General features: G+C 46.2%; 1 protein-coding gene across 1 annotated transcript in view; it reads left to right on the top strand.

Moving 5' to 3' along the window:
* Positions 1-14,241, top strand: part of LOC144824202 (dynein axonemal heavy chain 11-like) — a 3,356,387-nt gene that overhangs the window by 318,316 nt on the left and 3,023,830 nt on the right. Inside the window, exons 14-15 of the mRNA XM_078683354.1 lie at positions 6,416-6,955; positions 7,184-7,284. Coding sequence (XP_078539480.1) covers positions 6,416-6,955; positions 7,184-7,284 — 641 coding nt within the window. The remainder of the gene's footprint in view (positions 1-6,415; positions 6,956-7,183; positions 7,285-14,241) is intronic.

Raw genomic sequence — 14,241 nt, forward strand, 5'->3', positions numbered from 1 at the left:
ACATGCTGTTGTTCCATCCACCTCCATTATCTGGGCGGTCGGGAGAAGATGTAGATAAGACAGAAGAATACATCCAAATTGTGTTTCAGTGAGCCTGCCCGAAAGCACTAACATTATGTGAAATTGAAGTAGCAACTGCAGACAACTTGGTACTCACAAGGGAACGGAGGCACTACAGGATCATGGCTGAATTTTTTGAAAGAGGCAAACCACTGAGATGGGCCAGACAAAGAAAGACTCTCTCAAATGTGGAGAGGGTGATACAAACTAAAGGCCAGATGCACAACCATTCCATTTTGCGGGTCACAAATTGGGATTTTTTTTTGCGCCTCGCAATTGGTGACTCACAAAACGGAATGTACTAATGTGTCTGAGACACATTTATAGATTCCCAATGGGATCGTAATTGAGCTGCCTCATCAAAATTCATGAGACAGGCTGCAATTTTTGACCCATTGGGAATGGGCAATAATCACAGCGATGGTGGCCTGCTGGGAATAGCAACATATTTTTTCTGATGCAGCCCATTTTCCTTAATGGAAAACGGGGTGCATTTAAAAAAAAGAAATGAATGAAATATGCTGTCCATGAAGACCGGTTTCAATTAGTTTGTTCCTCACGGACCATTACGAAGGATTGCACAACTCAAGCATATTGCCCTGCCACGGATCTCCCAAGTACAACTTGCGTGTATGCTGTCTCCTCGAGGACATGGTCATTAGGGCCTACTGCATTCCAAGGTTACACACTCACTAACTTGTGTCCCTTTGCATTGATCCGATTTTAATGTACCATCTGATCCACCGCTTGCTGTCTTCTAGTAATGGCGACATGGCTGACGTGATGCACACACAATAATTTGCCGTGTCTTTTATGTATTTTGTGTTTGTAAAGAAAATCAATAAAATTTCTTTGATTTGAAAAAAAAAGAAAAACATGAAAAGTTTGATTTTCAGTAATTAAGGACAGGCAAACACAAAGGGCACTGCTGGGTACCCCTTCCAGTTTGGTTTACCACCAATTTGAAATTGGTGGTAACTGCGATTGTTTTGCCACCGCATTTGCGGTCGCAAAACAATTGTACATCCCCCTCTGGCTCGCTATTAGGAAGGGACGCCCTTGGCATGCCCCTTCCTAATAGCGACTCGCAAACGCTATTTTGGGAGTCGTTAATAGGTTACCGACTCACAAAATAGGGATTGTAAATGCTACAACCCTTTTTAGGTCTCGCGCCTGCGATGCATATGGCGAAGCCATATGCCATCGCGCAGGCGCGATACTATTGCTGGCGGGTCTGCTTCCCAGGAGACAGGAGATGTCACGCGCACGCTGTGGAAAGCGATCGGCGCCGGCCGCGCGCGCGCGTTTCCCAATCTCCTGTCTCTCTGGGAAGCGCCGTGGCAGGCAGCTGAAGCGCGAGCCGCCTCAGGAGCGGGTCTGCGCGCGGCCGCCTCAGTAGGGGGGTCTGCGCGCGGCCTCGTTACACTCCCTTTCACTTGTGTGCACTGAAAGTGAAGCGAGGTGCGTTTAGCGAGCCCGCAGGTAACGTCAGCAGCCGCGAGACCTCCAGCAACAAGTCTGCGGGGATTAACGAAGCCTCTCGGTCATTAGCGCCGGGTAAAAATATGCCTCCCCGGGAGGAAATCATGGCCGGGACTGCTCCAACATTTCACAATGAGCTTTGGCGGGTCCGAGATAGCTTGATAAATCATGGCCGGGACTCCTCACACATTTCACAATGAGCTCCCCAAGCAGCGCAGGGCTCCGTCGTGTCGTTTCGGGAAGCCAAGGGTGTGAACAAGAACGAGATCTGGGAATGCATATTGCAACTGCTTGACTTGCTCACTGATTCTGTGGTGGGTCAAACTATATTCCAGAATCTCTTCTAATAGGATGGAGTCCTCATAATGCATTGTCTGGTCCTATGTACTCACAGTCCTGCATGCAGTGAGACCTATGCACCCATGAGTCCCAGACCCTTTGCTTTTCATCCCTGCGCACACCGCCATGCACATTCAGGCACTCGGGACTCAAACATACAAGCATGCAGACAACAAACCTACATCAACACACATACATCAACACACACCAGATTTGCTCACTTTATTGTATTGGGTGCAAAGGTTTTCTAAAGGCTTTGAAATCCTGCAGGCAGCTATCTTCAAACACTACATAGCACCTAAGTAATATAATGTTGGTATGAGAATTACTGCAGCTTTGGGGTACACAGTTGTGGGAAAAATCCATGGATGTAATTAAATGCGAGGCTATTTCAGTGCGGTGCACTAAAGTAGTTATGTATTGTTGCATGTTCAATTCCTTATTAGTTATGCAAATGTTAATAATTTACTGGCCGTACTTGGTTTGTGAGGGCGCGCCTGTGTATGTTATTGAGGGTTGACGTCAGTTTTCTTCGTGTAACTGTGCAGTTCTTCGATACTGATTTTGCACCCCTTGTGTTCTGTGAGGAGGTACTTTATTCCCATCGCTGCACCGTGCATTAGTTGCCCCCTTGACTTGTCCTCATTATTTCTTTGTTGGTGTTCTAGTCCTTTGGAGGAGGGAAGAATGGCTTCAGCAGGGGGTGGAGTGGCATGTTCTGCCTCTGAGCAAGGCATCGTTTACTTCCTTCTTCACAGCCTCCTTACGCTGTCGGGAAGAGCTTTTTTTAGGTGACGCTTCCTGAAGGAGTGAAGCACTGTATACTGTACTGCTTTTCTTTTCTTTCCGAGCACAGTGCTGATTCTTGGGGCATGTTTTTTTCATTGTTATATTGTGCATTTATATCTTCTCACTCCTGCTCCTCTTCTCCTGTGCATTTCTCCTATTCTACTTTCCTTCCACGTGGGAGATCCTTGAGTGCTTAATTTAGGTCTCGAGTGCAGCCAGACCGTTTCATCCATTGGTCTGTTATGTTAATGCTCGCATTTTCCTTACACCCACTACAGCATGAGGCAACTGAGCAGCCCACTGCAGCCATTGCTAACTTTACTGTGATTGACCCCTTCACAGAGGGCACATCTGCCCACAAAGTAGTTCCTTTCAGTGCTGTGGAGTACTATTGCACTAAGTGCTTGTAGAGACAAAAATAATATTATACACCTCAGCCATTTTTTTCTTACATTGACGAGGCTCCAGCAGCTTCCCAGTAACAGTTTTGAAAATAAAATACGCATTGACAGACCTATCCGCTTTGCCAACGCTTGTTTTAGGTCTCGTCTAGAGACCACTTTGCCTCGCCGCTTCTTGTTTTCTAGAAAATTCGTAATAAATATATACATAAATACAAATACTTTAGGTCAACTGTCTTTAACAGTTGGTCCGTTCAGGTGTTAGTCACAATTTCCTTCCCCCCACCATAGCATACAGCATGAGGCAGTGAGTCAGGCCACATCATCCACTGACTGTCCAGCACTGCGAGGGACGGCATTTTGCCTGATTACTTGTGCTCGGCCACCTGACAAGGAGTGCATTTCAGCGTCGGGGCTGGTGTACCTCTGCTGCTGGGCCACTCCTTTAGTTATATATATTTTTTATTCTTATTCAAGTGGGGGGCTTTTCACATTGGGAATAACAGTTACAACTAATTGTATGCATGCTAAGACCTGAGGTTTTGGCTTCCTTGGCAATGCTTGTGATTATTTATTTAGTCAACTACTAGACAGTGCAAAAACTTAGAGTGGGCTTAGAACAGGACCCTTGGTTAACATTGGATGGCATTATTGTCACTCATTTGCTTTCTTGTTATTTGATGGCTTGCTTTCCCATTCCTCTGTTTATCCCTCCTTTGGAGCATAGCCTTTTTGTGACCCTTATGGTTGGTTGACTTGTATTCTTCCCCTGCTCACATTTAGGGAACTACATTTTAGGGCTCGTCCTATTAATCGCGCAAGCGAAAATAGGACGAGAGTATTGAGGGCAAAACAAGCTCTGAAACCACCAGGCGGATTACATCGAGTGCATGTGCTCGTGAACGCGCTTACCATTTGCTCCCGAGCCGCCTGCCTCCAAGAGCTTCACTTCAAAGGGATCCACTCCCCCGCCTTTGCACTTTTCACGGCTGCCAGGCCGTGTCTCGCATTTCTCTCCCCCCCCCCCTACAACATTCTTTATCTACTCCGCATATGCTTTACCTTCCCTCGCTCGCTCCCCCCCAGGCTCTTTTATCTACTTGTTCCTATTGCTGTCACAACATGCTTTTCTGCAACATTCAGCATGTGATTTGCGCTTTCACTTTCCAAACAGCCGGTCACTTCCGTCACATGTTTTTTTAACTAACTCATTTTATCTTTCTCCCACTCCTTCCGAGATGTTGTTTATTTATTTATTTTTAATTAAAAAAGTGCCAGATCTGCTAATAATTACAGATGTTGAGCCATCGCCAAGGCTCGAACACTGGTCCCCAGCTCCACAGTTCTCTCTTCTCTCTCCATGCTTGTTCTTTTTAAATTCAGTTGGGAGCACTTCACTTCACTTCCCATGCTCGCTAACACAGCAACACTGTCCTGTCCTTACTACATAGTGCCTTTGTAATGATGAGTGTGGGGGAGTCTCATGCTCCTTACAGTTGAATGAGGCATGCCTTTCGCCTTCCTATGCCTTGTTATGCTCCTCCCGCACTTTTCTTATTTGTTTATTTTACCTACGGCAGTGCTAACACTGCAGCAGAGCGCATGCACACACTACTTAAAAGACACATTAAACATAGATTGTGGAGGTGCTAAGTGGAGTCGCCCACTCAACAGATATGCTCAGGTCAGTTAAATTGTTGTAAGTTTCCAGCAGCTGAAACGTAGAGTGACCTCACAAACAGGCAGCTTCAGAACTTCCACTGTAAAATGCGGCTGCGCTTGAATTACTTGTTTATTTTTCTTTACTTTCTCAGGCTTTTTTAATTAAATATCGTCAGAAGGAAAAGAAGCTGGCATTAGCCCCAGTGTGGTGTGAATGTCCTTTCTTATATTAAAGATGCTGCTGGCCACCTGTCTCGGGTCCCACGGGCAGAACTGGGAGGGAAGGTGCCGCAGCTCTCATACCCAAGTGTGCTCCGAAGTGCGTGAACATTTATTTAAGTATTAATTATTTAAAAAAATTAAGCCATTGTTTTTTTATTATCAATACATCTAAGTCACGTAAATACAACATATGTTGCATTACAAATGCTATAGGTGTCACATTTGCGAAAGTTATAACTATTGGCATTGTAAATGACAAAGCTATTAATTTAGCCATTTTCAAAACCAACACATAAATAAAAAAAAATGTCATTTACAAGACCAATAGCTCAAACTTTCCTAATGCGAGACCTATTGCATTGCAAATGCTTGTTAGCAGTTGCAAACAGCCTGATTTTCTGTTTGTTGCTACCAAAAATGGTTGTATATCTGACCCTAAGTGTTTGAGACCTTGGCATCTTTGGCATGTTTTTCCTCTGTCTTTTTTGCTGCTGACCTCCTGTTTTGGACTGTGTGTTGCATTTTATTTTTGTTGATTTTAGGACTCTGGGCTCTTTACCACTGGTGGGTAGTTCTAAAGTGCAAGTACTTCCTGTGTAAATTGCATCGGTAATTGGTTATCCATGATTGGCATATTTGAAGTCCCTAGTGAAGCACACTGTGTGTGTCCAGGGCCTGCAGCATTGATTGTGTCACCCACATGAGTAGCCCTGCAAACATGTCTCAGACCTGCCACTGCAGTGTCTGTGTGTGCAGTTTTCAACTGCCATGTCAACCTGTCAATTGCAACCACTTGCCAGGCCCACATCTTCCCTTTTACTACATGTAAGGTACCCTTATGGTAGGCTCAGGGTCGCCAAAAGGGCAGTGTGCAGTGTATTGTAAAAGGTAGGACATGTACTGGTGTATTTTACATGTTCTGATAGTGAAATACTGCTAATTTCATTGTTCACTATTGCAAGGGTTATCTTTCCTATATGTTATCACTGGAGCTGCCTTGTTGGGTTCCCTGAAGTTGTTTTTTTAATTGCATGTTTAAAAATGCCACTTTTAGAAAGTGAACATGTTCTTGCTTTACCATTCTGTGCCTCGCCCTGACTGTGGAATCCACATCTGAGGGAGGGTGACAGTTGGGCAGTTTGTGCATTCACTCTAGACAGTCACACAAATGGAGCTGAGGTGTGCCCTGCTGATGGGTCTTCCTGAGCTAGAGTGGTGGGAGGAGTTGTCAATGACACCTGAATAGGGCTGTGCCACCATAACTTGAGCACAATTCTGGACTAAGAGGACATTCTGCCCAGAAGAAAAGCTGCATGGTGTTGGAGGGAAAGACACTCTGCTTGTTGCTTTGGTGTGCTGGCCTGCTACTTCTGCCCTGGGAGTGAAAGGACTGGACTTTGCTTTCTACATCCTGCTTTCCAAGTTTTCTAAGGACTTGTGTGTGCTTGCCTCCTGTTAAGAAGTCAGGGCCATCACAGATTTCACCTACCAGTACCTGGCTCTTCTGCTGAGAGCCCTGACTTGCCAAGTGGTGCAAAATCCAGTTCATGGGCCCTTGGAAGTAGAATCTGGTAAATCTGAGCAGAAATTCATGCATCGACTCTCAGCACCCGTCTTTCCAATGGAGCTCCGACGGACAGTTCAAAAACCAACTCATCGCACTGTGATGCCGAAGAATCGTGCAGCGCCTGCCAGGCGACTGCAAGATCACCGCAACCCGAGCCCCGAGCACCATCCCATCGACGCCCATGGCTCATGCTCCAACTCCGGCCCTGCTGTGCGGCTTGAAAAATGGATGCATCACCTGCTTCGCAGCTGTGAAATAGACACAGAACATATTCCACGCTGCCTCATTGACATAATGTGTCTGGATTTTTGCTGCATCATCCCTGGGCGCCAAGTTCTTCATCGACATTGTCCAGCAGTAAGGAACCAAGGCAGCTTGACCGGTGCATCACCTCCTCTCACAGTAAGGAACCAACGCATCACCTCCCCTGATAGTAAGGACCCAATGAATCACCTACCCTGGAAGTATGGAGCCAATGCATCGCCTTGCTTTTTTGTTGTAGCACCTCCCCTGTGCCTGTTTCCATCTTTAATTTTGATGCATCACAGGTACTTTGTGCTAAAAGTGACGCATCAATAGTTTCCTATGGACTGAACTATTTTGAACTTTTTAAAAAGGATATCTTTACTTGTGGGTGCTGGATTTTTGTTGTTTTGTGCAGGTGACCTGGTGCAACAATCTCCAGCCTGTCAAATCACCACCAGGCAAGAAACACCAGCACCTGTCATCACTGAAGAACAGTGTACCATCCTGGGGTCCAAGGTGAGCATGGATTTCGGGAGTTTTCCAGATGGGCGAAACACCATGGTCATCGTAGATAGCCATACCAAGTATTCAGTGGTTGAACTAGCGGAATCCACTGAATTTGCAAATGTAGCCCCAGAAATGGAAAGAGCGTTTGCACTCTTTGAGCTGCCTGAGGAAATAAAAATGGATTGTGGCCCGCCATTCCACAAGGGTCAGTATTCAAGAATCTGATGGAACAGTTAAGGATCACACACTGACGATCACACCACAGTGACCGCAAGTGAATGGGGAAGTCTAACGATTCAAGCGGACTCTAAATAAGGCTCTCCGTGTCGCTGAGGTTGAGGGAGTCAAGAAGTAAGCCTCCAAAGATTCTATGACAGCATAAGCCTCCTATGGCAGAGGAACAAGCCAGCCCATAACAGAGCAGAGAAGGGAATCCTGTGGCCAGAGAAAAGGCTAGCATGGAGACCCAGCCTGATTCGGACACAGAGACGTTTTAAGGCAAGGGAAAAGTGGGCTCTGGCCCAGGGCCCCAGCCTTTCAGGGAGCACCTTGACTGATCCAACTCTGTTCTGCAGAGCCTTGCCCTGATGGCATTAAATAATTCTTAAACAGATAATTTTAAATACCCTTTACCTTTAATTTATTTTTAATGTGGGTGATGGGTGAGTCTATTACAGACATTTTGCAGAGAAATGTTCTGTTTATGTTTCATGGAACATCCATAAAAGAGTGTTTTGTTAGATCGCAACAGGACCTCACACATGAGAAATGGGAGGGTGTCATAGAGATTATTTGCAGTAAAATTAGTGTGTTGCTGCTGTGTTACAATATTGAAAGCCTGCTTCACTAACCCTGAATATTAGATGCAAACACATTTATAATTTGGAGGAGTGTCCCTGTGCACTGTCAGTGACGTAGCCGAAGAGGGCATGAAAAGCTGCAATTGTATTATAAAGCTGTTCTGAAAAGGGCCCCCGAAAAAAAAAAATTGGCCCAGGGCCCCCAAAATTCTTAAGATGTCCCTGTCAGGACAGAGAAAGCAGGTATGAACACTCTCAACATCAGCTATATGACCTGAGACCGAATCCTAAACCTAACCAAAAGTTCAGAGATTTTGTAAGCAATGTTCAGGCATGCATTTGAGTACCAAGTGGAGAAGGGATGTAGTAAGCTACCCGGACATCCTTATTGTGGCTCCCTTGCCCCAGATGTTAAGCATGACATCTTCTGGCCAGGTGCGGCCAGAAGCCATAAATAAAAGGGGACTACGCCTTAGGTGGTATGGTACCCATAAGCTATAGCCCTGTGTGGTTCATTGTCCCAGGTATGAGAGCAACATGGCCCAGGTGCATTAGCGACGAGGCCTGGCCATCACAAGGTAAAGAAACCTAGGGGCATATTAACAACAGATTGCGATAATTATTGCAATGTGCGCTTAGCGCGTTTTCTCATATCGCCGTCTATCGCTGGTTTACATCGCCGTGTTAGCGGCATATTAGCAACGCTTTGCTGACAGGCGATGCTAAAACCAGTGATAGACGGCGATAAGCTGCATTAATGTTGGAATTCCAGCGATAATCATGTGGCGATAATGAACAGCTTGATTATAGTCATGTGTGGACTTAACCATCCAATTCACCTCCCATTCAGAGGATGGTTGTCAGGTTGGAAATAGGTGTTTGATTCTAGCGGGTCCGGGGCCGTGTTGCTAATACGGCGAAGTTGTGATAGCGACTTTTTGAATGCAGTTCATGTAGGGAACGCCTACTATGATTAAAATTTGCGATATTTATCGCTGCGTTTCGAGATAGGCTGCTATCGCAGGTTAGAATGCGCTAATGGGTCGCTAAAGTCGCAATAACATGCTTGATAATATGCCCCCGTACGTATAGAATCGTACGATTTTATATATTGTCCTTTGACATTGTTTGAATGATATTCTGTCTCGTCCATATTCAGGGCTCGAAATTCTCAGCCTATATCCTGAAGAGATTAGTACCTGTGTAAATGTCACAAGAGGATAGGAACGCAGACACGTACCGTCGAAGTATGAATGGAAATCAAGACAAATATGACTTAGAGTCAACACAACCCAAGGCAATGACAAGGGGAAGGGAGATGAGAGAACACGAAAAAACAGCAGCATGTGTAATTGCTGCCATGGGGCGCTTCCTGCTGTGAACAGAACAGTTTTAACCTCAACCTTGTTCAAATCCCGCTCGGAAAACTCAAAGGCGAATAAATCAAGGTAATGCCGAGAGCTGTGCAGGACAGATGCCATGGTGGTTCAAAAAAGGCCATTGACAAGAGTTCTGGATGTTTGGGATTTAACAATATGTTCCTCAGTTTGACATTCTCTTCTTCTGACTTGTCAAATATCGATTTCTCTTAAGGAAAAAGGAATATGATCTCACGTCAGGTCAGGCCATCTTTTTTTCTCGCAGCTAAAAAAGGAAGCCTTTAGAGCGCTCCCGGGCCACCTTGGGGATATTAAAACTGATGTACTTAACAAGAGGAGACTGACATACAATTTAGTGTATGCGAAGAAACAACGTTTTTTCTATGCAAACTTCATAAAGTTTTCTTCAGAACTTTGCAAACTTCGCATAAAACTGTGGTTTGTCGAAAATGAAATTAACAAAAAACTAAATCGTGTTCACAGAGGTCTTCCCCAGCTACCTGAGTTTGTAGTCTTCGCGGATGAAAATATAATTCTGCCCACTCCTCATACCAGTAGAGAGTGCTGCATTCAACAGATTTCATTTTGGAGGAAGCAGTCTACATATTATTGAGTATTAATTAGTAACTGTTCACATTATCTTGTCTTGGACCCGGATCACAGATCCTCCAAAAAGCAGAACATTTACCTTAATTTCTGAGAAATTTAGGAGCTGCAAAGAATCCATCAAGATAATTGCATGCCACATAGGTGGTCAGCCCTCATCTATTTTACCGCTGTTCTGCTCTGTAGTCCCAACAGTCTCGTTTTCACTAGCCTGGCTCACTCGAGCAGTCCAGCTAGCCTGGTCGATGGGGAGGCTGTTGTTTCAGATTTTCAGTTGTGAACACGACCAGCTGGTGATTGCAAAATAAAAAACCGTGAGGCTCAATAATTTTGTCATGTAGTTCAGTGTTCGGAAACATAAAGTATCGTTTAGTTCTGTGTGTTTATTTTAGCCCTGCTTTCAATTTTGATAATTGTGGGAAAAGCTGGTTTGAAGGGGATTTTTCAATGTGTTGCAGTTTGTCATTGGAAACAGGCTTTAACCCCAATGTATTCTAAATACATCAGAAAAAAACGTGTGCTTGGAGAATAATCTTAACCAGATTATCATGGCATGCCTATAATTGCAATGCTGTGCCGGTCCTTGGCTTTATGTACTAATAATATGCAATTTTGATTGCACTTTCTAGTGTGAACTTGCTGCTCATGAAGTTACTAGCCAAATTTAAAGTCATGTAATATTTTTCAGTACTTTCCTTTAATTTATTAAAAGGCTCACCCACTTGACTTTGTTATTAAAGCCAAAACAATGGTTCCTTACAAAATGTTGTGATGGGTTAAACATCCCTGGCACAATGGCCATGTGCCCTTTGTTCTTTGTGTTTTTACTTTGGCGGACATTGCAAGTTGTTCTGTGCCCGACAGGTGCTGTGCATGCTTTGAAAGTTGTTTTGCTTACCCACGCAGTGCTAGTGAATGATACGGGCTACATCCAAAGTAATACTCCTTTTATTATTGGTGTTTACCATCCCTATGGCCACTCATGGCTACCCTATGATAGCAGCTGACTATTGCATCTTGCAATGCTTTTTACTTGCAAATCAGAGGGGAGATTGCCTACCAGCTCTCCCTGTGTAAATCTGAAAGCCAGCAGAGGCAAATGGCAAAAATAAAATGATAATATAACAATTTTATTATCATTTTATTTTTCATCCTGTAGGCTGGTAGCCGAGGGAGGGGCGGGCCATCCATAGTGACACTACAGCTGCAGCACCAGGGAGAAGGGGAGCGGTGGGCACTGCTTAGTGCCCATGAGTGTTTGGCTGGCCCTCTGGGGCGTCATGCACACTTACCCTGTCTCCAACCCGAGCTGTGCTGTACAGCCGGGTGGAGAACCAACACAGGCTCCCAGGCACTGTCTGAACGCTGTGCTGGGAATAGTATTCTATGTAGTATGGAATTGTATGTAATATGTAATAGTATGGGATTGGCACATGGGAGCCTCCACGGTGCGCAGCAGTTCCTGGGCATCTGGGAGGTGAGGATTGGGAGCAAGGCGGCGGGCTGTCGGAGCACTTTGCAATACAAGTGACCGCTACTGTATCATTCTAAGTACTTAGCTCCTTTTTATTTGAGGCGCTGACAATTCTTAAGAGGCAGCTACAACTGCTTTTTTTTTTTTGTATGTTCTTATATAGCGCTCGAATCACCCGGAGGCATCTCGGCGCTTGCCTTGGGAACCCGTCCTGGCTTTTCCCTGTGAGATAGCCCCTACAGGGCATCCCCAAGGTGAAAGCCAGGCATCCCGCCGCGGGGGGCCGTTGTGGAGATTAAGCAAGCTTAATGCCCAGAGTTGAAGAGTGAGAACCCACGATTAGGGCAGGCACCGGAGCGAGAATTATCGAGTCCGTGGACATGTGAGCTCAAGACCCTGCCGCGTCGGGAATTGAACCCTGGTCCAGGGTCTGACCTGTGCTCCAGGGTCTGCCTGCTCTAACCAGTGAGCCACACTTCCCCAGTCTTTCTTTCCCACCGATCTGCTCTTGTTGTCCCCTTTCTGTAGAAATCTCTGTAAAGTTTGTGTGTCTGGTTAAGTCGGATTTGTTTGAATGGAGAATTAAGAATCCTTTTGTTCATCCTCCTTTGACCAAGCCAATTCCAAATGCATTGCCTGTGGTCCAAGTTTAGGCTAGTGTTTCCAGGGGGTCGTGGGCCAATTTGTGTTGGGTTGTGAAAGTCCAAACCATAAATAAAGATGCCTTTACAGACCCCCCAGGATACAGCGGTACAAAAGGGGTTGGTGATGGACGGAGCATCTGAACCAATCAAACACTCACACCCAGTCAGGAGATCAATCCATCACCTTTCTTTAGCCCACTCTGCCACGCCAGTTCAGACATGGCCATATGCAAATCAGTCTGACCATGTGCCTCATGGGAACAGTCCAGCCCGAACTGCCAAGCCATGCCTTCCCAGGATATAGCGGCATGCATTAGCAAATTTAGCGGCACAAAAATGGAAATTTAGCGGCACAAATATGGAAATTTAGCGGCAATTTTGCTGCATTTTATTTGGCCATTTTTCTTACAACAAACACAGATATCTTAGTTTTTTTTAGTTATTTAACAACATGAAGCTATGTATATTTGGTTTATTTACAATGTAGACACTTTGTTTCCCTCTAAAAGCAAAAGACTGCCCGTAAGATCGCAGACATCCACAACAGCTTCAACGCCATGACCGCCCCAACAAACACTGAGACCTCTGCCCCCACGACCACCACCAGCACCAACCGCATACTCTCCTGGACCAACACTGTACCAGCGTCTGCCTCTCCTTCATTCATCAGACCAGCACGTGCTTCTCATGCGTCGCAAGGGGTCCCACGAGCGGCACCACACCCAGCGCGCGCCTGGCAGGGCCGGACTGGTGCTTTCGGGCACCGGGCAATCCCCCGGTCGGCTGGAGGGGTTGGGGGCCGATTTTGGATCAGGGGGCCGGTTTTGAAAGTGAGGGGCCGATTTTCGGTCCGACCCGAGTCTTAGACTGACAGACTCCATCTCCAAGACAAGTTCCCTTCAACTCAAGCAGCAGGCCTGCCTGCCGCGCCGCCCATACTGCAGCAGCAACAAGCCTGTGACCGGCGGTGTGTTTGCACACTGTAAGTCTGTAACTTAGCATAGCAACCATCTAAAAAAAAGCGGAAGCTTTCTAGGAGGGAGGTGCCTGTGTGCAGCGCGCAGTCATGCCCATTGCCCTGCCTCCTCCGGCGCGTCTGTTCCCGCATGCACAGGCGCATTGCATAATGGGCAATCAAAACTGCGCAGTCAGTGTGCCCTACAGCCAGGTTGCACGAGACGAGCCAGCCAGGAGAGGACCGGAGCGGCCACAGCAGGGCAAGCAGTAGTTACGTTTTATTGGTTTGCCAAAGCCCGCCACGCAATAATTATTTTTTGGTGCCTCCTTGATCATGGGCGCAAACACCGGCTTTCAGTGGACGGACCGCACGCACAGTCATAGCAGAGGCAGAGATATAGGATCGGATGATTATTACAAAAGGTGCGGCTCAGCTGAGGTGAGGAGTACCCCGCCGCTCGGCCTGACCACCGCAGGCGTGCCTCAGCTTCTGTGAAGCTCACCCGGGCCTACCAGCATTAGTGGCCTCGCCGCCCTGACCCAGGAGCTCGCCACTTTCGGCCTGTTAGGTGCTCTATGCATAGTGTTATAATTATGGTCCCGTGGCCTAGGGGTTAACCGACTCGGGCCGGGCTGCTGCCTGTAGCTGTGACAGTGTGTAGCAGCCTGGGGGGAAGGCGCCTGTTGCAGCCGGACCGTCTCCACTCGTCGCCTGCCTCAAGAAGTAAGTGTAAAATAAAACATAATTTATAACCTCTGACACCGTTAGAAAATCGGTACTCTTAATAAAAGTGATGTCGCTTTGCTTTTTAGATTAACAGCATCCAGAGTATCAAGAAAGGTAATGCTTTATTTTTAGGTTCGTCAGAGCGGAAGAAATTAAAGCGTTACACCTGCTCAAAATTTCGGTAGTGGCAGGCACACTTCGCCGGTTTCTCAACAGATAACCAGACCTTACAACAATAACTGACTTTGCTGAAATCCAAAGAAGCATTCTTTTGTTCGCAGTGGCGTGGTGCACACTCTCAATGAGAGTGGTGCAGATCACAGTGGGTCCCCTCGTTTTGTTTAACAATCAGCTTAGCAGGGCACTCGATGCTTCAGTT

This window comes from Lissotriton helveticus, chromosome 3_1, assembly GCF_964261635.1.
Source record: "Lissotriton helveticus chromosome 3_1, aLisHel1.1, whole genome shotgun sequence".
In the NCBI taxonomy this organism is placed as follows: Eukaryota; Metazoa; Chordata; class Amphibia; order Caudata; family Salamandridae; genus Lissotriton; species Lissotriton helveticus.